General features: G+C 32.9%; 1 protein-coding gene across 1 annotated transcript in view; it reads right to left on the bottom strand.

Moving 5' to 3' along the window:
* LOC139522339 (uncharacterized) overlaps positions 1-25,724 on the bottom strand; it is a 161,064-nt gene that overhangs the window by 51,041 nt on the left and 84,299 nt on the right. Inside the window, exons 5-6 of the mRNA XM_071315903.1 lie at positions 24,646-24,774; positions 7,439-7,615 (exon numbers count right to left, since the gene is read on the bottom strand). Of these exons, the coding sequence (XP_071172004.1) occupies positions 7,439-7,615; positions 24,646-24,774 (306 nt within the window). The remainder of the gene's footprint in view (positions 1-7,438; positions 7,616-24,645; positions 24,775-25,724) is intronic.

Below are 25,724 nucleotides of genomic sequence, written 5' to 3'. Positions count from 1 at the left end.
AAACAATTCAAACGTGAAAAATAACGGCCTAATTTATGTACAAAAAATAATCGAACAACAAATATGTAGCACATAAACAAACGACAACCACTGAATTACAGGCTCCCGACTTTGTACAAGCACAAACATACAGAATGTGCCGGGGTTAAATTGGTCTCAAGAACAGACGACTTTTGGGAATCAATTCTAGGCATGATGCTATTAAGACCATAACTTTCAAATAATGTCTTGCTGTTATCTGATATCTAGGGGTTAAACATGTTAGCGGGATCCCAACCCTCCCCTCACCTAGGACAGTGAGTAACAGTACAACATAATAACGAACTTTAAAAATTAGTTGAAAAAGGCTTAACTAATCAGATGGATAAAAATACAAATAATACAAATACAAGTGGACGTGGGCGGTCACTTGTACATCACAACAACAAAAAACACTAAGTACAGACCTGAGAGTTCTCGCAGTAACTGACAGCTAGTTCAAAGCCACTAACAACTAATACAAACATCATGGATATAAGACTAAATTAGAAATCAGTACACATGCAACATCCAATGAATTTAGTGTAAAGATGTCATAGAAAAATATGACCATGTTCAATGCGAAGATACAGGAGTCGACCGAATGAGATCCATTAAAGTGCGTATTTTTATAACAATAGTATTTAGAATGCTCTTTATCTACTTTGGAAAAAAGCGCTGAAAGTTATGTACTCTTTCAAAAGATGTATAAGTGGACTGAACGACTTACCACCAAATTTATCTGTTCATTTATTCGATTCTTTGGTTTGTTCTATTCTTACATATAATTGTGAAATTTGGTATATGGATGTATTATATTTATCAAAGTTTTACATATATCGATGCTATAATAGTGTGTTATGTTCTGTAAGGTACACGTGTTTACGCTATTTATAGAAAGTTCTGTTTGATTGTATATATAAAGTATGCGGGTAGAATTTCATGCACGGGTGGTTTGATAGTAGTTTAAGTCATTCGAGTCATTGCAGTCAAGTGATCTAGATGCTTTATTCCAAATAAATAATTATAAAAAATATTTATTCACAGGTTGATAGTCCAAGATGAGTCGCAAATATTGATGTGGCAGTGCTAGTTAGAGACAGACAATTCTCATTGATATAAAATATATTACGTGTACTTATTACCTGAATAAAAATGCACTTGACTTTTGCAAGTGGCTACTCCCATGTGAGAGTTTTGTATTATATTGATAAATGTTTTACGTTCGGTTGAGGTTACGAATTAGAACATATACAAATTATACTATAATGCAGTCGCAGTGGCGGATCCAGGGGGGGGGGGGGTTCCGGGGGTGCGCACCCCCCCTTTATTTTTGCCGATCAATGCATTTGTATCGGGACATATGTTTTGCACCCCCCCCCCCCCCCTTTTGCCCTGGGTTACCTGGGTTAGCACCCCCCCCTTTCGAAAATTCCTGCATCCGCCCCTGAGTCGGAAACCAGGTTGAAATAGAACAAAAGAATCGAAGCTCTTTGTTAGAGAAGGCGATAAATGTTTACTGTATTGTTTACTATAGTGACAAAATTTTAAAAAGTTAATAGAAACAAACAAAATTGCAATTTTCTTCTCAATTACGAGGTGTTTTATTTTAAAAACACCATTTGCATAAGTTTTCAATTTATCTAGTACATAGTTAAGCAGAACAATTAGATATCAAGTCGACGACATGGGTATCTTTCAAGTTGGATGAAGAAAATGCATAACCTCCGATTTTTATGAAAAAATTACCACGGACGGAAACATATCAATCTATTAGTTCAGTAATTTTCGTGTCTGCCCTTCCATTATGTGTCTGAAGAAAAAATTCCAAAAAATGGGTAACAATTGTATCGAAAAGAGAAAATCGAGTGCACCTTTTTATGTTAGGGCGTGTTTGAGTTTAGTATTTTGTCTTGATATCGTACAAAATAAGAATATTTCATACATCGTCTCGCTATAGATTCTATCATTTTTATATACTAAAGCTACAGGTTGACTTTATAACACAAAAAAATCACAGTTCTAAAAGATGAAATATATGGGTCAAGTGAAATACCTATCTAATGAGTCACAAAAACAGAGAAGGTGTGTTCGAATAGCTATTTTTTTACTGAAAGTACTTGACGACAGTCTTTTAAGTTGGATGATGAAAATGCATATCTTCGAAAAATTCTAATTTTTTGTGTGTGATTACTAGGGTTTATAGTCTTCATACACTAAAAAAATCTAGTCTGCCCTTCCACGAAATATTTAATTAGAATTTTTTTAAATGTTTATGAATTTTCGAAAATTCCACCTGACAACCGATCAGACAATAGTTTTAAGTTGAATCAATGCAGACAAGATTATTAACTGATGCTCATCAACTAGTTGATACATTTGTCTTTTAAAATACAACTGACATATAAGGATCGTAATGGTGCAATGTGGATAAATTTATCGGTTTCCAAGAGCAATATTGGTAGCGCGTCATCCCTACAATGGCTTTCATTTCTACGATTGTGAAAATGAACTGGCGTAATGGGGAGATAATTTTGACGAAGTAGACTCCTGACTGAATGCAATAGCTTGAGCCAGAAAAAAAAATCTCCTTTGGATAAACTCAGTTTTATAGATAAGAGTACTCATGAAAAAAATTAAAAAATCACATTAAATTTTGTAAATTTACACTTAAAGTAAAGAAATGTGTTAGTAATATTGCCTCTAAATCTGAATTAGGACGATTCCCCCTTTATTATTTCACTTTTGTATGAAGACCGACTTTTGAGTGAAAACTGATTTACTCATAGAGTGTAACTCTCTTTCAAAGTCACTTTATAATCAAGGTACAAATTATACTCATGGTACTAATATGTATATCATATTAGGTCCGACAATAATAATTATTAGCAAACCCAAAGATGAAACTAAAGACAAAAACAGAGACTTTCAGAATTTCAATAAAAAAAAAACTATAAAAAAAAGAATTTCATCAAAGATATAATGAAATATATGAAATAAGATATCATCTCTCGACCAAAGTAGCAAACTTCTTTTATTTAAGCATGTTCAAACTGAATATAAAGAAGATTTTTTTTTAAATACCCTTATATGCAAATTATTTCGCTAACATGGCCAAATTTTAAAAATCATAAAAAAGCTCTCTCTTCACTAACAGTCACCATATTGGAGCACAGCTTGTGCTTCAGAAAACTGCACACATCATCTTCTATCACTTAACTACTGATGTAGGACATCTGTGACAAAATATATTTGTATGATTGTCCTAGAGGATATCAAATATATACATGTATAGACAGTCTCTATAAACACTTATCTCTTCAACAACGGTATAACGGTAATTAATATTCATTGTATCAATTAATTACCTACAGTAACTTACCGCAGGTGGTCATAGAAAAGATGTATTCCGAAAAAGACTTCCGGTGTTCCGAAAGACTATGGAGGTCGTCCAATATATACTACGTAAACCTGGTTTACGCAACTTAGGGTTTACGCAAATAAACGCTAACATTATTCACGTGTTGTTGAAATTAATAGAAAAAAAATGGAAATTTTGGAAAAAAGGAAGGAGCCGGGCTAAAAGAACAATTGTCCTAGTAACCCAAAGTACCTATGACTTTTGATACCTTTTCTAAATTTTTCCAGTCAAGATGGGGGGTGGGGTCGGAGGGGTCTTGATCCCGAAATCCCGGTCTTAAAAACATGAAATTCCGAGGTCCCGAAATTAAAGAAATTTAAATCCCGACATCCCGAAATTCGAAAAAAAATATTCCCGGATCCCGAAAGGAACAATCCCGAAATGCCGAGCTTAAAAATACCCGATCCCGACGTCCAGAAAAATTTCCAACCCCGCCCCCCCTCAGTCATAAAATCTTCTACAAAAATGCATCGGGTCACTTAGTATATAATGACCGCCTTGGATTGAATAGTAAACTGGGCAGTGGCGGATTCAGAACTTTTTCCTAAGGTGGGTCCAGCTGTTAAGGCCTTCCGTCATGCTTCAGTGATTCCCTATATATGTATACTCAACCAATTTTTTCCCACTAAAGGCCCCCTCTTGGATCCGCCTTTGCTGAGACTTGATAGTAAAAAGCAAATACACTTTATGTATTGTAATGAATGTTCATAATATAATAAATGTATGTTCATATTAAAATTAATAGAAAACAGAAAATTGGGAATTTTGGAAAAATAGGAGGCGGGGTAGAAGCACTTAAATACATTCTTTCAACCACGCTCAAAATGCCCGCGATTTCGTGGGTGTGTTCTAGTTATAATGAAACATACATCTAATATAATTATAACGATTTAAAAACTCAATACAAAGATTTTTTTGATTCGTAAATGAAATATATCCTAAATCCTACCACTGGTCAGCAAGTGAAATCTTTATGCTCCTTTATTAAACTGTCTATGGAACTGAGGACAGGGGGTACATGAGGCCATTTGTTGTGTAATGTGATGAATGTTTTGTTTTATTTTGATGTAAAGGTCATCAGTATGTTGTTGTTATTACATGAATTGCCTTTAAATGTTGTGTTTGTTTTTCCTAAATTTGTCTTTGAAACAATCTTTTTGCCGCAGAAAACACGATTTTTGGAGAAAAAAAAACATCCTACTTCGGAGACCGTTATCGATCCGTGTCTTATACGCTTTCGCGCATGCTCAGTCAGACACGGGTTATGTTGGGTGTTATCTCATATTTGCATATAATACATAATTTTTTTTTTCAACTTAAATATTTTAAAAAAGTTTTTTTTCATTGCTAATAAAATTCTGCAACTTGAGTATGTCAACAGATTTAGAGTGGCGTCAACGATTTCTGAGATATTCCTGAAGAAGCGTTTTAAATTATTCATCCGACTTTAATAAATGGGATTTTTATCCACTGTGTTACTGATTTTGATCTCTTTCGGTAATGTCAACGGATTTTACGTAACTCATGTGGTTATTGAGTTAATAACCATGTTCAAGAATATTGGATAGTTCCAAGCGAGATAACCCAAGTTGTTTATTTTTTTTAATAAAAACTCTGATAGATTTAAGTTGCTCACCGATATATAATTTTACAATGACACATGATGTATGTGTATTTAAGTTAAGTCTTCATAATTTTTGTAAATTGACAAAACCTCGGTTTTGAATGTATCTGTGTTATTCTATTGTTCATTTTTTTTTATCGAAATATATCATGGCCACGGTATATCAAATTCATAAACACAACACGTCACTTTGAAACATTTTTCTGTATCAAATCTCTTAAAATTCGATAGAACTTTCAAAAACAATTACCACTTTTTATTTCTAAATAATGAAAGTGGGTAAAGCAGAAACTATATAAACTCAATCTTTCTATTATGTCGATCCATTTGTATACTGTACATACGACATCTGTCGAACGGAGGTTTGAAGTTTGCATTTCAATATGCAGTTGACAACAGAAAACATTGATTTAAAATATTTTTTCTTGATAATTTAAAAATTGTTTCATCATCTTTCAATCTTATAAGCTATGGAAAAATTAACTGCGACGAAAAATGGACTTTTTATGATTTTTTTTAAAGCATCAACCCATAGTTAAAGGTACAATAACCATGTTAGAAACATAGGGGGAAAAGAAAAATGAATTTGAATTTTATTTTCAAATGGCCATTGACAACAGTAAACGCTGACTTAAGATTATTTTTTGAAGAATCATATTTTGAAATCCCTCTAAGCACTTATCACATTGAAGGTAAAAAAGATATATCAAAAAATATAACAGGGTATTATTAGTTACATAGTGTGCTAGTGACCTAATACGGTATATATGGGGTCAGTAAATTCCATATGGCACACTATGTAACGAATTTATCTTACCGACTATCTTAACGTGTGAAATTAAGACTAGTCATTTTCAATGAGCAAGTCTTCAATACTGTAAGCAGTAAGAAAATACTTCCATTGATCCTATGAAAACAGATGCCAACAATAACGACTTGTAACGTTTTTAACAATGTGTTTTATGAATTTATTTCAATCTTAATCGTCAATTTCTTCGTCTGTTGGAACTTTTAAGATTTTTTCTCAGTACCGTTTTGTTTTTATAAAGGGACATAACACCCTTACTAACCGTGTATGAAATAAGCCCCGCCCCTTCTTACCTAATATGGAATATAAAGGGACTTAACTCCACTACTAACCGTGTATGAGATAAGCCCCGCCTCCCTACTAACCTAATATCAAATATACACGGTTTGCACGCGGACGCTTTTAACCAATCATATTCCTGGAAATGTATAGGAGGTAAGATAAAAATGTTTCCCGTTTACATCAATGATAACTATTTATAAGATTTATCAATGACATAGCACGTGTACTGATTAATGTAAAAAATAGAATGTCCTTCATTCTTGTGTATAAAAAGTAAAATCACAAAAATACTGAAGTCCGATGAAAATTCAATCGGAAAGTCCCTAATCACATTGCAAAATCAAATGACAAAACACATCAAACGAATGTACAACAACTGTCATATTCCTGACTTGGAACAGGCATTTTCAAATGTAGAAAATGGTGAATTGAACCTGGTTTTATAGCGCTAAACCTCTCACTTTTACAATAGTCTCATCAAATTCCGTTATATTTACAACGATGTGTGAACAAAACAGACATACTAAATAAAATAGTCAAAATATGGGTACAGCAGTAATAACTGTGTTACAATCTTTATAATGAGGGTAAAACACTATACTGAAAATCACACTTTGCCACACTTTTCTTTATAGGGTATTTAAATTCTTATTATACAACCGAGATGAATGGGGTCTTTTGAATTATGTTCCTCGATCATCTTCATCTATTAAAAGAGTAACAATTATATGTATTAACCGTGTCCAAATCCTTATTGTGTCCACCCTATTACTGTGTCCACATTCATTTACTTGCCCTATTGTTCCGCGAGTAGTCAGCATGGGTTTTACTGAAGAGAAGAACACAAATGTTTGTGTCAGTATGCATTTGCTTGTTAGTGTCTAACATAGATGAGATCCACGTAGCACATTAAGCTGATCCTAGGTATAAGTTATAACATTTCATTTTAGACTGCAACTAGTTGTATTTATTTCCTAAATATAGTAACATAACTATATTTTCTAAAATGTCAATTTCATCATGGAACACGTCCTCCACAATCAGGGGATCATTAAGGGATGCAAATAATTTTGAAAATTGTGTAACTATCTAAAAAGTTATCAATGTATTTGTTTAAGTTGCAGTACAAAAACAATATAAGGTCAATATCATAAAAATAAAAACTGTTTTGTACTCGCTGCAAAACTAGTGAAGGGCCCGGTAGAACCTCAGCCTCATTAAAAAAAAAGTTTATATTTTCTTTCATTGACCTAATATTGTATATTTAACCACGCTAACAACTAACCTGGACATAAAACATTATTGCACGTCTGCGTTCCTAAACTATGTCCTAAAGTACAATTATCTCCAAATCCTGCTTGTGATGGGTTACTACAAGTACGTGTTCTTGTTTGAAGTCCTGCTCCACAAGTGAATGTACATGCAGACCATGATTCCCAGTCAGACCATTTGCCATCACGATCTGAAATTACACAAGGGAATGATGCAAAAAGTCTTACCTTCATTAATAATGCAATTACGCTGAATGATGTATTGGAAGTCATTGATACATACACAAGTACATATCCAATTCATGTTTGACTGTCATAAAACAACTGCAAATCAGATTTTACCAAAAGGATTTAAAAGTATATTTCAAATCTCTTGGCCGCAGTGGTCTGGTTTATAGTTGTCTTTGTGTTATCTCAAGATATTTAGGGTATTTAGCTGTAGATCACTGTATCATACGTCATCCAACTCACAGTGACGTACTTCCTTTTTTCAACAACATTGAAAAAAGACGTGGTTGAAAGGCTAAGAAATATTTCATTTTATACTGCAACTAGTTGTTTATATTTCCTAAATATAGTAACACAGCTATATTTTGTGCAATGTCAATTTCATTATGGAATACTTTTTCCACAGTCAGGGGTTCATTCAGGGAGGAAAATAAGTTTTATTAGCTATCAGTTAACTGTTTATTAACTTAAGTTGCAGTATAAAAACAATATTAGGTCAATGTCATAAAAATATAAACTTTTTAATTACTTGGCATAAAACTGGGAAAGGGCTCGGTAGAACCTCGTCCTTCCCCAGTTTCTCAGCCTCATACAAAAAAGTTTATATTTTTCTGACATTGACCTAAATATTGTATATTAATCTGTTTCCATCTATGTTTAATTTGTTAAAGAAATAACTTTAACATAGTGAAATAAATAAGAAAAGGACTTTAAATTTTAAAATTTACTTTATTGCATCGTTATTTGTAAAATTTAAGCGAACAATTAGAATTGTAACATAATACGGGTTTTTCCTTTTTCCTTTACGCGATAATCTGCTTAATAGTTCAGTTTTTGAAAAACCATGGTTTGATATAAAGATAGATATGTTATTCCATTAAAAATAATCATCACGTACTTTGTTCTTGCAACTCCATGTAGATAGGCGGAGCTTGGACTGTGGTTTAATCTGATTTTTTTTTATGTTAAACTATGATTTAAACTCCGCCTTTTTGTTACGTCTCCATGTTATTGACAGTTAAGTGAATACACGAGGACAAGGATTTCGTTTGTTTTACCAAAAGGATTTCTACTTTCTGGGAATTCTGTCACTGACTTCATAAATTTCAACGAAATTTTTAGACACACCTCTAACGGGCCAGTGTTCCATGAATACAATTTTTTTTGGGAATATCTTTTTTTTTAATTTTTTTTATGACAACTCATTGATGTTACAAAACATATACACCACGCCTTAATCATTAACATATTTGAACGAACTCATCCTGCGGATTCGTCGTTTAAATATGTTAACTCGTAAATAGCGTGGTATATATAATACTTATAGCTTAGCCATGAGACGTGCGTAATTATTTCGCACTACGGCCACAGTTCCGTAGAATTGTCTTGTGTAGCAAGAAAGATTTTTTATACAATTGATTTATTAATACAGAGAAAATTTTGTCGTTCGCAATTTTATATTTTGTTTCCCGATTTTGTATAGTATTGGGCGTATGCATGAACTTCAAATCGATTAAATATGTTCATAGTCTTAAGTTATTTTGAATTGCCAGTAACATCAAGTGTGATAGGTTGTCTGGTTGTTGTGATTACACGTTCATTTATGAATATGGTAATCGTCTGTCACTGTTGTCAGGTTTTGATTACATGTTTCATCAGTGATTACTTGTATGATAAGATATCATTTTATTCATAAATGATTATGTAATTCATATGTGATTACTTGTTTCATATGTGATTACGTGATTCATATGTGATTAATTGAATCATAAAAGATTACGCGAGTCACAAGTGATTTCGCGAGTCATAAGTGATGACGTGATTCATTAGTGATGACGTGATCAAAAGTGATAACGTGATCCGTAAATGAATATGTGAATCTTAAGTAAATATGTGATTCATAAGCGATTCTGCGATTCATACGGGATTATTTGATTCATATGTGATTACATGATTCATAAGTGATGACGTGATTCATAAGTGATGACTTGATTCATAAGTGATAACGTGATCTGTAAGTGAATATGTGATTCATAAGAGAGTATGTGATTTATAAGCGATTCTGAGATTCATTCGTGATTATTTGATTTATATGTGATTAAATGATTCATATGTGATTACGTGATTCATATGTGATTACTTGATTCATAGGTGATGAATTGATTAATATGTGGTTACTGAATTCATAAATGTAATTATTTGTCCTGGTCATTACAATGTATGTCAATTATTTGTATTGTACAATGTTTTTGTTTAAACTTTGCACATATTTGGTTATATAGTTTTGATATATTTGTTAATGCAATTTATCACAAGTATAGTTTACAAATTTTGCATGTGGTATAACAATTACTCGGTTAAATTTATTTTTTCTAGCGTACAGGTTTTATTACAGTTTACCAGATGTTTCGAAGATCTACTAGAAAGAGAGCTACCCCTCCTCAGAAATACAATAAAGCAGCGTCAGCAGCAACAAAGATGATAGCACCTAGATCATCTGTTGATAGCCTTCATAATTTGTTAGAATCCATTGTTAATGGTGACGATAGGAATAGTTCATTCTTGATAAACATGCCTGTTAGTGGTTTTTCATTGCCTGGGGTTGACACAACACATATGTCAGGGACCCATACCGCGGTGACAGTGCCCACAACAACGGCTCCTCCGGTATTCAGTCCTCCTACTTCTGACACTACAGGTAATACTCAGTTGATAACCCATCAAAACTTTATTTTATAATCTACCAAAGCAAGTGATGAATTGGGCATGCATATATCAATAACCAATAAAGAGAAAATAGCTTATGGGGAATTTTTTGATTTGGCATGTTTATTGCAAAATACAAATATGATGAATTGGGCATGCATATATCAATTGCCAATAAAGAGAAAATAGCTTATGGGGAATTTATTGATTTGGCATGTTTATTGCAAAATACAAATATTCAAAACAATTCCATTAAACAAACCATATGCTTTGTGCAAGGTGAATTGGTGTTGCAACAAAAACAACAGCAGCAAAAAATTACAAATATTGATCAGTGGACTGATGTTTTTCTAGTTTTTATAAGTGTATATTGTCTAGCTCATCCTGAAAAGTTTCAACACACTAACAACATCAGAATAGCTGCTAAATAATGTATTTCATATAGTTTAGGGTGGAAGCAATATGAACAGTTCAAATCAAAAATATCTCACAACTCGACTGCATTATGGGCAGACATAGATTTTGAGCTGTGGTTAATGTATATCATTAAAACAATAATGCCACATAGTCGACCGTTATTATTATTATTATTAAGCATACACAAGTGCTATGATTTCAATTATAATGGTTCTTGCACTAGATTTAATTGTACGTATAGTCATTCATGCATTAGATGTTTTGCTGCTCATCCTTTGGTATCTTGTCCCCTAAGGATGGTAAATAAATATCAAGGTTGAATGTTTGGTGGAACTCGTCCAACTTTTATTGCACGGCCTTGTTTACAGTTGAGACCTCAGGATATTTTTTCTTTCAGGACCGCACAGTTGTATTCAAAACCAAAATATAAAGGACCAGTTATGGGTCAAAGGTCATACGCCAGTTAAAGTTCATGTTCTTGAAAAGTATTTGACTAATTATTACAATCGCCATGATCCAGAATTATTGTTTCCTAGATTTAGGGATGGCTTTCGTTTTAATTATGTTGGACCTAGACTGTCCGTGTGGTAAAAAAAAACTCATTTCAACTGAAATGCATAAAAATGAAACTAAAATGAAACTGACAAAAGAAGTTGAATTGGACAGAGTGTTGGGACCATTTACAGAAAAACCTATTTCTACCTTGAGAATTTTCACATATTGGTTTGGTTCAAAAGCCAGATAATGGACGGCGTTTAAATACACACCTTTTGTTACCCAAATCTGTGTAGTGTCAATGACTTTATAGATGAAGATTTATGCAAAGTTAAATATATACATGTTTTGACTCTGTATTAGAAATGATTTCAAAATTAGTTACTAGTAGATCGGCTCTAATTGCTGCAGACTTTGATCTTTTGGGTACTAAAGTACTATGTTTGACGGTAAATATTACATATACAAATGCCTCTTCATGGGTTGTGCAATTTCTTGTTCTTTGTTTGAAAAGTTTTCGACATTTTTACATTGGGTTGTGAAAACGGAGTCCAATTTAGGCACGCTCGATCATTACCTAGATGATTTTATTTTTGATGGAGTTGGTTTAACTAATGACTGTCAGGTTTTAATATTCAAATTCCTTGAGGTGACTTCAAAAATGTGTGTCCCAATTTCTAAGAATAAAACAGTTGGGCCAACTACTGTACTAATATTTTTTTTTTGGGGGGGGGGGGGGTAGAAATATTTACTGATCAATGTTGGTCAGGATTCCTGACAGCAAAATTGAAAAAAAATAAATCTCATTTAGAAAACTGACTTACTGTGAAAAAGGTTCGAGTAAATGTGTTAGAGTCGTCTATTGGTTTAGTGGCTTTCTGTGCCAGGGCTATCCCATCCGCAAGAGCATTAATAAGAAGATTTTATGATTTAATTGCATCTGTTAAGGAAAAGAAACCATTTGATTTAATTCGAGTCACTATTGAGGTCAAACAAGATGTAATGGTGTGGTTAGAATTTTTGTCGTATTTTAATGGGGAAAAGTTTACTAGAAAAGTTGTGGTTTAACAATGAAATTATTGAGTTGTTCACAGACAGTGCAGGTAGTCAATCATTGGCCTGGTGGGCTTATTTTGCTGTTAAATGAACGAAGTTTCGTTGGCCAGATAATTGGGCAGATTCTGAAGTGATGAAAGATATCACATGTCTTCAACTTGTTCCTATAATATAATACTGGCTTTGTATTCATGGGGTCTACAATTCAGAAATAAAAAATCTTGTTTATGCTAGATGATCAGGCACTAGTATCTCTGATCAAAAAAGGACATCGAAGTCGAAATCAGTGATGAGATTAATTCGTCCCTTGGTTTTGTTCACATTATGTAACAATTCTCAGTTTAGAGCAAAACATATAGGAGATTCTTTCAATGTGATTGCCGATTCTTTATATCGGTTTCAGATGTGTCGATTTAGAGTAGTGGCACCAAATGCAGAAAAGAATCCTACCAAGATACCTATGAAATTCTTGGAGAAATCATTTCGAGGGTGACATAAATTATTTGTTGCACAATTCGGTTGCCCCAGGTACATTCAAAACCTACCTACAGTGGAAGTCACTTCTAACCTCTGATTAGAACTGTCAGAATAGTCTGTCATAGAACTGTTCTAAACTGTTTTGGAACAGTTCTACATAGAACAGTTCTACCCTAGAACTGTTCTAAGTAGAACTGTCAGAATCAGTTCTAATTAGAACTGTCAGAATCAGTTCTAGGTAGAACTGTCAGAATCAGTTCTAGGTAGAACTGTCAGGATCAGTTCTAGGGTAGAACTGTCTAAAACTTTCAGAATCAGTTCCAGGGAAGAACTGTCCAAATCAGTTCTTAACGTAGAACTGTCAGCAGAACTGACTAAATCAGTTAGGACTGTAGAACAGTTCTAAATGACGTCACTGCAGTAAGGGCATCTTGGAATTTAGAGAGAAAAAAATCAGTGCCAATAACTTTACTGTATAATAGCAGATTTTCTATATTTTTACTGATCAAACGTTACATGTACAAATATCGAAGCGGATAGAGAGGTTATTCAACTCATCGGAGAAATACTTTTATATGATTGCACATAAACATCGTGGTTTACGTTGCTTCGTTCCCCGTTTTTAACAGTCTCTTTCTAAAATACATCTGCATTTAATTCATGGAATTTTAATTGTAATTTACCTTGTTTGCTTTGGATTTACATTAATGATTTAAGATCCTATTATGACATGTTCAAACGAAAATTGTACAGCCGATGAAGTATGGGATATTAATGAAACACGTGTTGTGTAATCTCGTCAATTTAGACAGACTTATCCATAACGATTATAAATGATGTCTGGGAGTTTGGGACGTCAGAAAAATATACTCGATCTGAACATGAATGAAACATTTGCCCCTGGACGTTAGGCTACAAACAAAATCAATCATCATGATCATTCTTCTTTGCCTTCTTCAAAAACCCAAACGACAAATAAGAGGTACAACATATAACAATTTTGTAACTAAGAACATTATAGACCAACAAGTCCGTAACAACAAACGTCCGGTCATGCATGTAGTTCCTAATAGAAAGACCGACCAGTTCAAAAACTCCATCTTTGTGCGCACTGCAGTAGATTGGAACCATCTAGCGGACTCTGTAGTGTGCGTCACTACAACCAAGGAGTTTAAATCAATACTCCCCAGCAAGCGCGACTAATTTATGCGCAGACCAACCCGTCACACAATAGCCGAAAGGAATCTGTGACGTACCCACCCGTATAACAGAAGTGTGAAATACAGATACAGATACAGAAATATATTAACAGCATACATTGTACTATTCCAAGAAGAGAACTTCTCGTACATGTACTTTTCATTTTAAGGATGTACTTAGGTGAGGTTAGGTGAAAATTAATAAGTTAAGAAGTAAAAATTGATACTATAAGCTGGTAGAGCATCAATTAAGGATAAACATAAGCTAAAAATATTGATAGGTCATGGACCTCCTTTTCGAGATATTTGAGAATTAAAATATGGCGGGAAAAGACTGACTCGGACTTTTACCTTATATTTGCACTGGTATTATTGGGTCTCAAAACAAAAGAAAGAAAAATAAGAATCTTCTAAAATTTTGGTAAATGACATTTCATGATCTATTTAGTCTTACCGGTATATGAAAAAATAAATGGGTGTTATGGGGCAAAATATTTTACATTGTATTGTATGGAAAAATATCAAGGAGTCCGAACATTTGACACAAATTCCAAAACCTCACCTAAGTATACATCCTTTAAGTCATATGAATCAGTCATGTGAGTGTTGGATGATGCCTTTAAATAGTTTTGTTTTTAAAAAAACAATCACAAACCACTGACGGTTCATTATTAATAATATTATGGATACAGAGAAGAAATAATGGCACTCTAAATTGATGTGGACAAACTATTGTAGTCATGGTAGTTATTGTGTTCCAAAGTTGGTGTCATCTTTATCATATGATCCGTCCTGACATAGCTATATATATAGAAATATCATTGGTTTACAATGAATCCATACAAGTGTAAATATGTTCAGTTTTGGTTGATGCAGGCAAATAATTTTGTTAAAATGACTCAGTCTGAAACTACTGAGATTTGTTTATTATGATTCAATATTTTGAATAAAAAGAGGACATGCTGGTACTCTAAATTGATGTTGATTTTTTTTTGTAGTCAATGTGTCAGACAGTCAATATTGCTGTCATTTGAATAATACAATCCATCGTGATATGTAACTATACAGTGTAAGTGATTTACTATGCGGCTGTATATATATATATATTAAGATTTACATAATAAAGTGCAAATATGGTCAGTTTTGGTTGATGCTGTCAAATATGGTCAGTTTTTGTTAATGTGGACACATGATTTTGTTATATATGAGTCAGTCTGAGATATCAAAACTACTGAAATTAGTTTATAATTCAAAAATTTGAATAAATAGAGGACATGCTGGCACTATAAGGTCCGAAACCACAATTGTCGTCCCTTGATTTTCGTTTTCACGAATATAGTCCCTAGTGTTGATAGTGGGTTACTTGCCATTAATTTTTATATCCCTTCCAAATTTATTTCTCCATGTTTAATGCCTCAAATTGCAAGTAGGGGGGAGGGGGGGGAATTACACTGTTAAAAAATTTGGGTCCAGAATTTTAAAGGAAAGTAGTGATTTGGTCCAGCTGAAAAAGGTTAAAAATTAGCACTTCGGAAGCTGTCAAAAGATTTCAAGACGCCCTCAACATAAAATTGTCCATATTTTGAGTTAGAGCCGATGAAGTTTTCTATAATTTTGATATAATTTGTCCCAAAAGTAGTACAACACACTGTAAAAATTTCATTGAGAAAGCGCAGGTGGGTTTTTTTAGTTTTCATTTATGTTCTAAAAGAAATGCACTACGAAATAATTGTGGTCTCGGACCATAAACTGATGCAAGCATAATTTTGTAGTCATTGTTTTCCAATATTGCTATCAATTGAATTATACAATCCATCCTGATATAAAATATTAGTTATTTACTTTGCGGCTATTAATATTTACATAATATGGTCAGTTTTAGTTGATACGGACAAATAATTTTGTTATACCATTCAGCATGTACAGTCTGAGGTATATATGAAAACTAATGATATTTGTTTATGATGCAATATTTAGAATAAAAAGAGGACATGCTGGCACTATAAATTGATGCGAACAAAAATTTGTGGTCATTGTTTTCCAATATTGCTGTAACTCTATATAACAGTTCCTCTTGACCGAAAATTATAACTGAATTACTGTGCAGATACATAGATTTGCAGAAAAAAGAACAAATAATGTCAGTTTAGGTTGATGCAGTCAAAAGATGTTTGTTAAACGGGTCCGTCCGAGGTATGACAACTACTCGTAAACAGATATAATATTTGTTAACGATTCAATATTTTGAATAAAAAGAGGACATGCTGGTACTATAAATTGACGCTAACAAAATTTTAAAGTCATTATTTTCCAATACATGTATAATTGCTGTCATTTGTACAATCACTCCTTGCCTAAAAATATAACTGCATTACTGCAGTGTGCAGCTATATGTATATAGATTTACATGATAAAAAACAAATATGGTCAGTTTAAGTTTAATTTAAAAACATATTTATTTATAATAGTGGATTGGGAAACAAGTTATTACATTTGGTTAATGATGTCAAACAATGTTGTTATACGAGTCATCCCGACTCCCGGAATGACAAAAGTAAAATAATTCAAATGATAAAACTAAATGCCTAATTTATGTACAAAAAATGAACGAAAAACAAAATTTATTTAACACGTCAACAAAAGAAAATCCCTGAATTACAGGCTCCTGACTTGGAACAGGCACATACATCTTTTGATTAAAAATCTGAAATATGACCGGCAAAATAGCAAAACTGTACTATATAAATCGCTATTTTGCCGAAGCCTTAATATATATATTTAATACAAAGAGTTCTTAAATCAATTGTAGCCGTAAAATTGATAAATCAATTTTAGCCGTAGAATTTATAAATCAGTTCTAGCCGTAGAATTTATAAATCAATTCTAACCGTAGAACTGTTCTAGTCGTAGAACTGTTCTAGAAGTAGAACTGCCTAAAACTGTTCAAGGGTAGAACTGTCAGGATCAGTTCTAGGTAGAACTGACCAAAATCAGTTCTAGGTTAGAACTGTTCTAGCTAGAACTGTATAAAAAGTGTCAGGCTGACAGTTCTACATACTGTCCTAGAACAGTTCTCCTGACAGATTCTGACAGATTTAATGAGAGGTTAGAAGTGATCTCTACTGTAGGTGGATTAGAATAATTTTGCAATTCTAACCGTAGAACTGTTCTAGTCGTAGAACTGTTCTAGAAGTAGAACTGCCTAAAACTGTTCAAGGGTAGAACTGTCAGGATCAGTTCTAGGTAGAACTGACCAAAATCAGTTCTAGGTTAGAACTGTTCTAGCTAGAACTGTATAAAAAGTGTCAGGCTGACAGTTCTACATACTGTCCTAGAACAGTTCTCCTGACAGATTCTGACAGATTTAATGAGAGGTTAGAAGTGATCTCTACTGTAGGTGGATTAGAATAATTTTGTAAATTTTGAAGTAACTTTGGCCTGAATCAAATATCAAAAATGGCCTGCACCTCTTCAGGATGTTACATTTTTATATAAAATTACGGATTGTCAAACAGAAAACATGTAAAAATATTTTTTATGCTCTTATAAACCATCATTGAAGGCTAAATTAGTACTCAGCTGTCTAAAAATGAATTTTATTACACAATAACTTTTCTATTTGAAAGATCTCCTAACTGTGTATTGCTACCTAACGAATGCATAACGGACACACACCGGATATGCAACGTACGAGAAACAGAAACGTACCGGACAGAACGGATGTCGAACGTACATCCAACAGACGTATACCGAATAAAACAGACACCTTAAGGAAGCGTACCGGATAAAACGGATGAACCAGATATACGGAAAAATTAAAGGCGACTATAATAATACATGTAAATTGTATAAATTTTCAAAAAGTTTCTGTGTGACAGGTTTTTGTTTGTTCTTCAAGTTACCACCAAAGGGTAGTGTCTGGCTTGAATAAGATCTGCTTGATAGTGAAGACGTACCCTTACTCAAAGATCGATTATGTATAATAAGAACATACAAATAATTGGCATTTCTGACGCGAAATTCTCAATTTATATGTTATAGTTATTGACCAAGAAAGTCGGTATATGTCATTTAATCAGCACAGCACGAGATGACCAAATAACCCGAACGACGTAGGAGTTCGGGTATTCGGTCATCTCGTAATGTTACATATACCGATTTGATTGGCCAATATCTGTTTTAACACATGACGCAACCAATTTACGTGAACGTTTTAGAAATGTGGACGTTATTCTGCAATCCATGGGTCATAGAAAAGTTTCTTGTAGGGTAAAGAAAGGGGGAAATACGACTTTGGTAAGTTTTAAATTAATTTTTTTTTTTTTATATTTAGACTCATTCTAAAATAGCGATTTAATGGTATATGTTTTTTAATCGTTTCCGTTAATTTATTCCCAATTTTTGTTTAAATGGTGACGATTAAGACTTTGATAAATTGTGTACTTTCAAATCGGTGTATGAAAAAAAACATAGCTGCAAGGGTTATTGAGTTTAAATAAGATTAATTGCTTTTGAATTTCTTTCCATCAATGATATGCTTAAAAGAACCGAGGAAGTTGTATTACCTAAATTTAAAATGTTAAATAAACAGAAAATACTTTTCTCTTACAAAACCTTTTTCTCCCCGCAACCCCCCACCCCAATTTGTTTTAATCTACAGTATTACTTTTTAAGACACGTCCATTTAAATGAAGTCTGATTGATCTCCAGCTAATCACCCTGTTTTAAAACAAACTTAAATATGGTCCTCATTAAATCCGATCCAAAAATAGTCTCATTATAGGAATAATTATTCAAAAAGTCGTTATAAATTCCATTGAGTCTGAACCTAATCCAAATCAGATTTCTTTTATTCGGACATTCTTAGATACATTTCTTTTTTGGCAGAAATTACCAAAAATTGTTAAACTTTCTAACTTTGAAACACTGATTTAGATTTACGTTGAACACAAAATATAATAAAATTGTTTATGTCCCAGCTTTGATAAAAAAAAATAAAGGAATGAGAAACATATCTTTTTACCTATTTTGAAACTACGATGTTTGTACGAAGTTCAACTTTGTCGTAATTTCAAGGCAGATGGCGGATTCGGGGGTGGGGGCGAACGGTTCGTTTACCCTTGGATTGGACAAAGTATCGTGTTTAAGCTTAAAATCGTCAATAGTGTCTTTAGTCTCGCTACACTCGGTGATATTTTTTAATTTGATAGAATAACGCCCCTTTCAAAATCAAGGAACCGCCCCTAAAGATAAAAATAGATTTGAACTGTGCAGTATATCTGAGGTAGTTAATGCACACCTTTGCTGTGCATTATCCAGATTATAGCACAGTAAGAACAAAGAGATTTTACTCTTGCCATGTGTTATTATCCATTTCAGATCCGTTCATCATCCGTTTTATCCATTATACGTTTGGTAGAAGTCTGTTTCATATTCATTCAAAATCCGTTCTATCCGTTAAACGTCCGGTAGAAGTCGGTTGGTGAATATGTCTACCAGACCTCCAACGGATGTATAACGGACAATTAACGGATACAAAACGGAAACGAAAAGGACGAGTACCGTACAAAACGGACATCTACCGGACGTTCAATGTATAAATCATCCGTTGGACGTCCGTTCAAAGTTTTGAACATGCTCAAAATTTTCCACCGGACAGAATGGACGTCGACGGATAAAACGTACGCTAAACGGACATGAAACGGATATGGACGGACGTCTAACAGATAAAAACTGACGTCTAAAGTACATGAACTGATTGGAAAAAAGTATATATAAGAAAGCCAGATTTTGATTGGTTGATAGCTAGTGTATTTTAAGCCGATTCTAATATTTTTCCTCATTTCAAACGAATTTGCCTGTTTTTCACCACTGCCGGTGAATTTGCCTCAAATACCATGGCATTGGCCTTTTTGAATATTCTTTTTTAAACATCTCGAGCATCTTGTCGCCAAAAAGTTTCGGATATGACTTTACATAAAAAAGCGAGCTAGTACATGTATAATTCCCGCGGTTCTATGATAATATCCCCTTACCCTCAAAATTATGCATGAACATGTAAACGAATTACAGCTTTCAAGTAAAAATAATATACAAAAAAATGGAAGTTTTTATCGACCTTCACTGGCTATACAAAGAAAAGAAAATATGGTCACCTGTACAGAGAGTTTCAATCCAAATCTATTCGGTGTAATTAAACAAATATATCATGTTATGGGGGTGGTATTTGCGAAAAATACCAGACTTGGGACTAGCGGTTCGGGTAATTTTACAGTCCCTTGACTGGTATTTATTTGCAAATACCCCTCAATAACATGATATATCTGTTCAATAATCTGACTAAATAGATAGACCACATTTTCTTACTCAATATTAATGGCATTAAGAATAATGATCAGAAAACTGATTTTTTTTTTTTCAATTTCAACGTCAATTACAGATGATTTTCAGCAAAGGTATCAATTCAGAACCTTATGAGCCTTAATATGAGTCAGATTGTTCTCTTTAAGTAAGATGCAGAATTAGAGGTTTGTAAGATATAAAAAAAAGAAGATGTGAAATGCTTGCTTATTAGTCGGGCAGGGACCAAATGACACAGACATTAACAGCTATAGGTCACGGTATTGCCCTAGGAGTTAGTTTTCCAAGTAATAACTGAGAAAAAGGTGGAAAAGTTGAAAAATGCAGTTAAATGGAAATAAAAATGATAATTGTATTAAGTTTTTTGTGTTATAATTTTTTTAGTTTCCAATCTTTTGTTTTTTAATTTAACAAAGTCTGTCCTCCTGGTATTTGCTGACTTATAATTAACACCATTTTCAGGCCTAGTTCCTACCATCCTTTTCAGCATGTAACCTTCACATTTTTGTCAACTTATACAACAAACAGAAGAACAAGTGCTTAAAATAACAGCTTTGAAAATCAGTGAAAAAATTGTGTATGTAAACAAAGTCTATGACAACAAATCTGTTTAACAAATGTATCTGTTTACTTTATGTTGGAAAATTTAACTATTTTTGCTTTTTTGTTCTTAAATGCAGTTTGTTACATACTATATACATCACAAAAGACAGGACCTGCAATAATATAACATGTATTAAGAGTAAATTAATTATGAAGAAATAGAGAATCTGGGTATGTTTCATTGAGATATAAAACATCACAGGTTTAAAAATAACCAATGAAAACTAGAAAGAAATAAACATTACAACAATGGCAGTCCGGAACCAGAGTAAAGAAGTTGATAATCAATATAACAGAGACTATCAAGATTATCAATATCAAATTTTCCAAAGAACAAATAAAAACATGAAAATATGACTAAAGATAATTATATGACAGATATAGCAAGGTTTCATTCAGGGTCCTTTTTAGATTCTAACCCTCCTTCTTTTATAATCTGTTTCATTGGACTAAGATTTCATTTCAATAATCCCGATTAATATGTGGCCTATATGGTATGATACAACGGATGTTAAGACAATGCTGAACTGACTGTCACAATATTGTTCTCACTCCAGGGCTTTTGAAACGATCATATTGTCCAGACTTGACCAATTAATAATAATTATTCATATTTGTGTTCTGTAAAAATGCCCATCAGTATATATGTTAAGTTTTTCATTATGTTACATAAAAAAAAACTGGACAATATGATCTGTCTGAAATAAAAATGTCAAAATTTTACTAAAATAACTATGAAATCAAATGTCCCTCCTTTACTTGACTTTAAAATTTCGCAAAGTAACAAGTTATATTCAGACTTAATTTTTAAGTGAAAAAAATACTACCAAAGTTCAAGGTCATGCTTGTATGAAAACAAAATAAAGTCATAAATAAACGAAATGCCTCATGTAATGAAAAACGTAAAAAAATGACGTAATTAAATTGATGGTATTCCCAATAGTCTACATATATGCTGAATGAAACATTGTCCTCTGATTGTTTAATATGTTTTGTATTCCTCAGTTTAACCCAAAATTTACAGTTTTAAAAGACAATATTTTGAAATAATTCTAATATGATTTGCATATTATATAAAGGCAACAGTAGTATACCGCTGTTCGAAATTCATAAATCGATAGAGAAAAAAACAAATCCGTGTTACAAACTAAAACTGAGAAAAACGCATCAAATATAAGAGAACTACGACACAGCAGAAACACAACATTAAAATTTAACACACACAGAAACGAACTATAATATAACAATGGCCATTTACCTGACTTAATACAGGGCATTTTAAGATCAAAATGGTTGGTTGAACCTGCTTTTGTGGAATGTCAAACCTCCCGCTTTAATTGCAATTTTAATTATAACATTAAAATGACATTACATGACAGGACTACAATACAAATAAATGGGCGAAAATATAGGACAGAGAAACAAACGATTAATAGCCAACAAAAGGTACCTGGTTAAAAATTTAATACGCCAGACGCGCCACGTCCACACAAGACTAACCAGCGACGCCCAGATGTAAAAAGTTTGAAAGCTAAAACAAGAACAAAGCTGTAAAGCACTGAGGACCAAAAGGTCCAAAAAGTTGTGACCAATACTTAGGGAATACCTTGATATGATTGGTCTAGAAGACTTCCGGTAGTTGACCATGACGTTATTAATTTTTCGATAGACGAAGGTTGACCGAACTTCTTTTCGTAACCAATGTAAACAAGATGGCGGCGATAATAATACCGATATTAACAACATTTATTGTTTCTTCAAATTAATCGTTCAATTAGATAATAAACAAAAAAAACATTCGTTTGAAAGATAATAAGAGTTTTTGTAGTGTATGTTTTATCACATAGCAAATTTCATTGAGTAGGAGCTTATGTTTGCGTTGACCCAACAAATATATGCATGCGCCAGGCCTATTCAATGACATACATGTACAATTAAAGTGTTATAGAGGTTACGATGGTGGAAAAATATACTTCTTATCTCCAGTTTTAAAGAATTATAAGGATTAAACGCCTCTTTAGATTTATTGATGTATAAACTGATCAAACTTTCGATAGGTTTCGGGAATCTTGTTTCCGAAGATGTCCGAATGGCCCATAAAAGCCTCCACTACTCGCCAATATATAGGCATGAACTCACTTAGGGGTTTACGCAAAAAAAAAAGCCCCACCGTTATTCTATTACTTTTTTTTTTACATATATTACTTTTGCTTTAGTTTCAGAGATATAAGTCAAGAACTGCATTTTCCCCCTATGTTATATTTTACAACACTTTACAAGACTAATTCTTGACAAATAAGTCTATTTTAATGCTGGATATTTCATCTCTGTTTTTATTATGAATTGTTGTATACATATATATATACTACCTGACCAAATATGTGACACTATAATAAAATAATTATGGGTCAAATATCGAAGTCAAGCTCAAATTGCCATGCCTTTTGCATATCATCCACACCCAGGTCATGATGTATGTACCAAGTGTTATCAAACTAAGTTCAATGTTACGAAAGTTATGCGCGGACACAATACGAAACAAACTAACATAGTGATTCCTATATATTCACATAGTATATATATGAAGATATCAGCTAGGAAGCGATTACAATAATGAATCAAGGGACACATCAACATGACAAAAAAAAAAAACCCAAAAAAACCCAGAAAGACAAACAACTGTCTACAAAATATTACTAATAAAGTCAATTGTTTATAGCAGCATCAACCCCAAAACGAAGATGACATTTAGTTAAGTTTAAACATATTTTATATGATGAATAATGGATTAGATACAAGTAAATCATATGTATGAAGTCTTCTCCATAATACAATATAAAATTACAATAATAGTATCATAATATAATGAAGATGCATATAAAGCAAAAAGTTAATAGAATATGATACTATCTATCATAGGTAAAAAGAAGAGAGATAGAAAAAAGGAAAGAAAATTCATATAATTCTGTGAGATATAATGACGTGAGTATTATTCATATAATTCTGTGAGATATAATGACGTGAGATATAATGACGTGAGTATTATTATTGATGATGATGATAATGATGATGATGATGATGATGATGATGATGATGATGATGATGATGATGATGATGATGATGATGATGATGATGATGATGATGATGATGATGATGATGATGATGATGATGATGATGATGATGATGATGATGATGATGATGATGATGATGATGATGATGATGATGATGATGATGATGATGATGATGATGATGATGATGATGATGATGATGATGATGATGATGATGATGATGATGATGATGATGATGATGATGATGATGATGATGATGATGATGATGATGATGATGATGATGATGATGATGATGATGATGATGATGATGATGATGATGATGATGATGATGATGATGATGATGATGATGATGATGATGATGATGATGATGATGATGATGATGATGATGATGATGATGATGATGATGATGATGATGATGATGATGATGATGATGATGATGATGATGATGATGATGATGATGATGATGACGCTGACGATGACGACGACGACGACGACGACGACGACGACGGACGACGACGATTGTTGTTGTTGTTGTTGTTGTTTTGTTGTTGTTGTTGTTGTTCTTGTTGTTGTTGCACTGGTGAAAATAAAATAAATAAGCCTTGAACATACCTGTGCATGCATTTCCAGGACCGAGCATAAAACCATCAGAACAGTTGCATATATAAGATCCTACTGTGTTATTACATACTCCGTATGTGACATCACAAGTATAATTATTCGCTGAACATTCGTCGATATCTGAAATGCAATATAATAAAATTTCATATTAAGCTCCTTTATCTAAATATAATTATCATAAATTCAGACCACTGCAAAAGAAAGTACATAATATTATATTTTTGCGCAGACTGGAGTATGCGCAATTTTTCCTCAATTTGAAAATATAATCTGTTAAAGCTGATCAGGTTTGAATGTGATAAAATTTTACACATATGTGAATTACATCAGAATTGTAAGAAAAATATGCTCACCAAAACATTAATGTGTTCAAGTTGTGGAATTTTACTTTTCCAGCAAGCATTAAGTATGTGTCACTTTCAACTGCAACGAGCCATTTAATATTCTTTTACATGTAGTAATAAAGGTATAACAATAGAACACTTTTTTTATTTCCCGAGCATGAAAATGTATATTGTAACGCACACAACATATAAAACTACATAAAGAAAATAGATGACACAATTTGATTAATTCTAAAGAACTCGATTTTTTTATTTTTTTTTATTATTCACTGAAACGAAAATGATGCAGGTGCTGCTGGTGATTGCTTTAACCATTAAAAATGTTTAAAACTTGTCAGTAGTAAACATGACCTTATGTCGGCATTCCAATGGGAACCAATTGTGCCCTCTCCCTGCCGACTTGTTCTTTATTATTATGAGGCTGACATCATACAAGAACTTCTTAGGAAGAAAGATAAGAAGTTACCAATAACCTTTAGCTCTACTTTCCGCTATATAGATGATGTTTAATCACTAAATAATTCAAAATTTGGTGACCAAGTTGAACGCATCTATCCCATCGAACTAGAGATAAAGAATACAACAGATACAGTAATGTCGACCTCATATCTTGACTTTCATCTAGAAATTGACAATGAGGGTCGATTGAAAACAAAATTTTACTACAAAAGAGATGTTTCAGCTTTCGAATTGTGAACTTTCTATTTCTAAGTAGCAACATTCCAG

This window comes from Mytilus edulis, chromosome 1, assembly GCF_963676685.1.
Source record: "Mytilus edulis chromosome 1, xbMytEdul2.2, whole genome shotgun sequence".
In the NCBI taxonomy this organism is placed as follows: Eukaryota; Metazoa; Mollusca; class Bivalvia; order Mytilida; family Mytilidae; genus Mytilus; species Mytilus edulis.
Note: the sequence above shows the minus strand (reverse complement) of the source record. Positions and strands in the feature narration are given on the sequence as shown.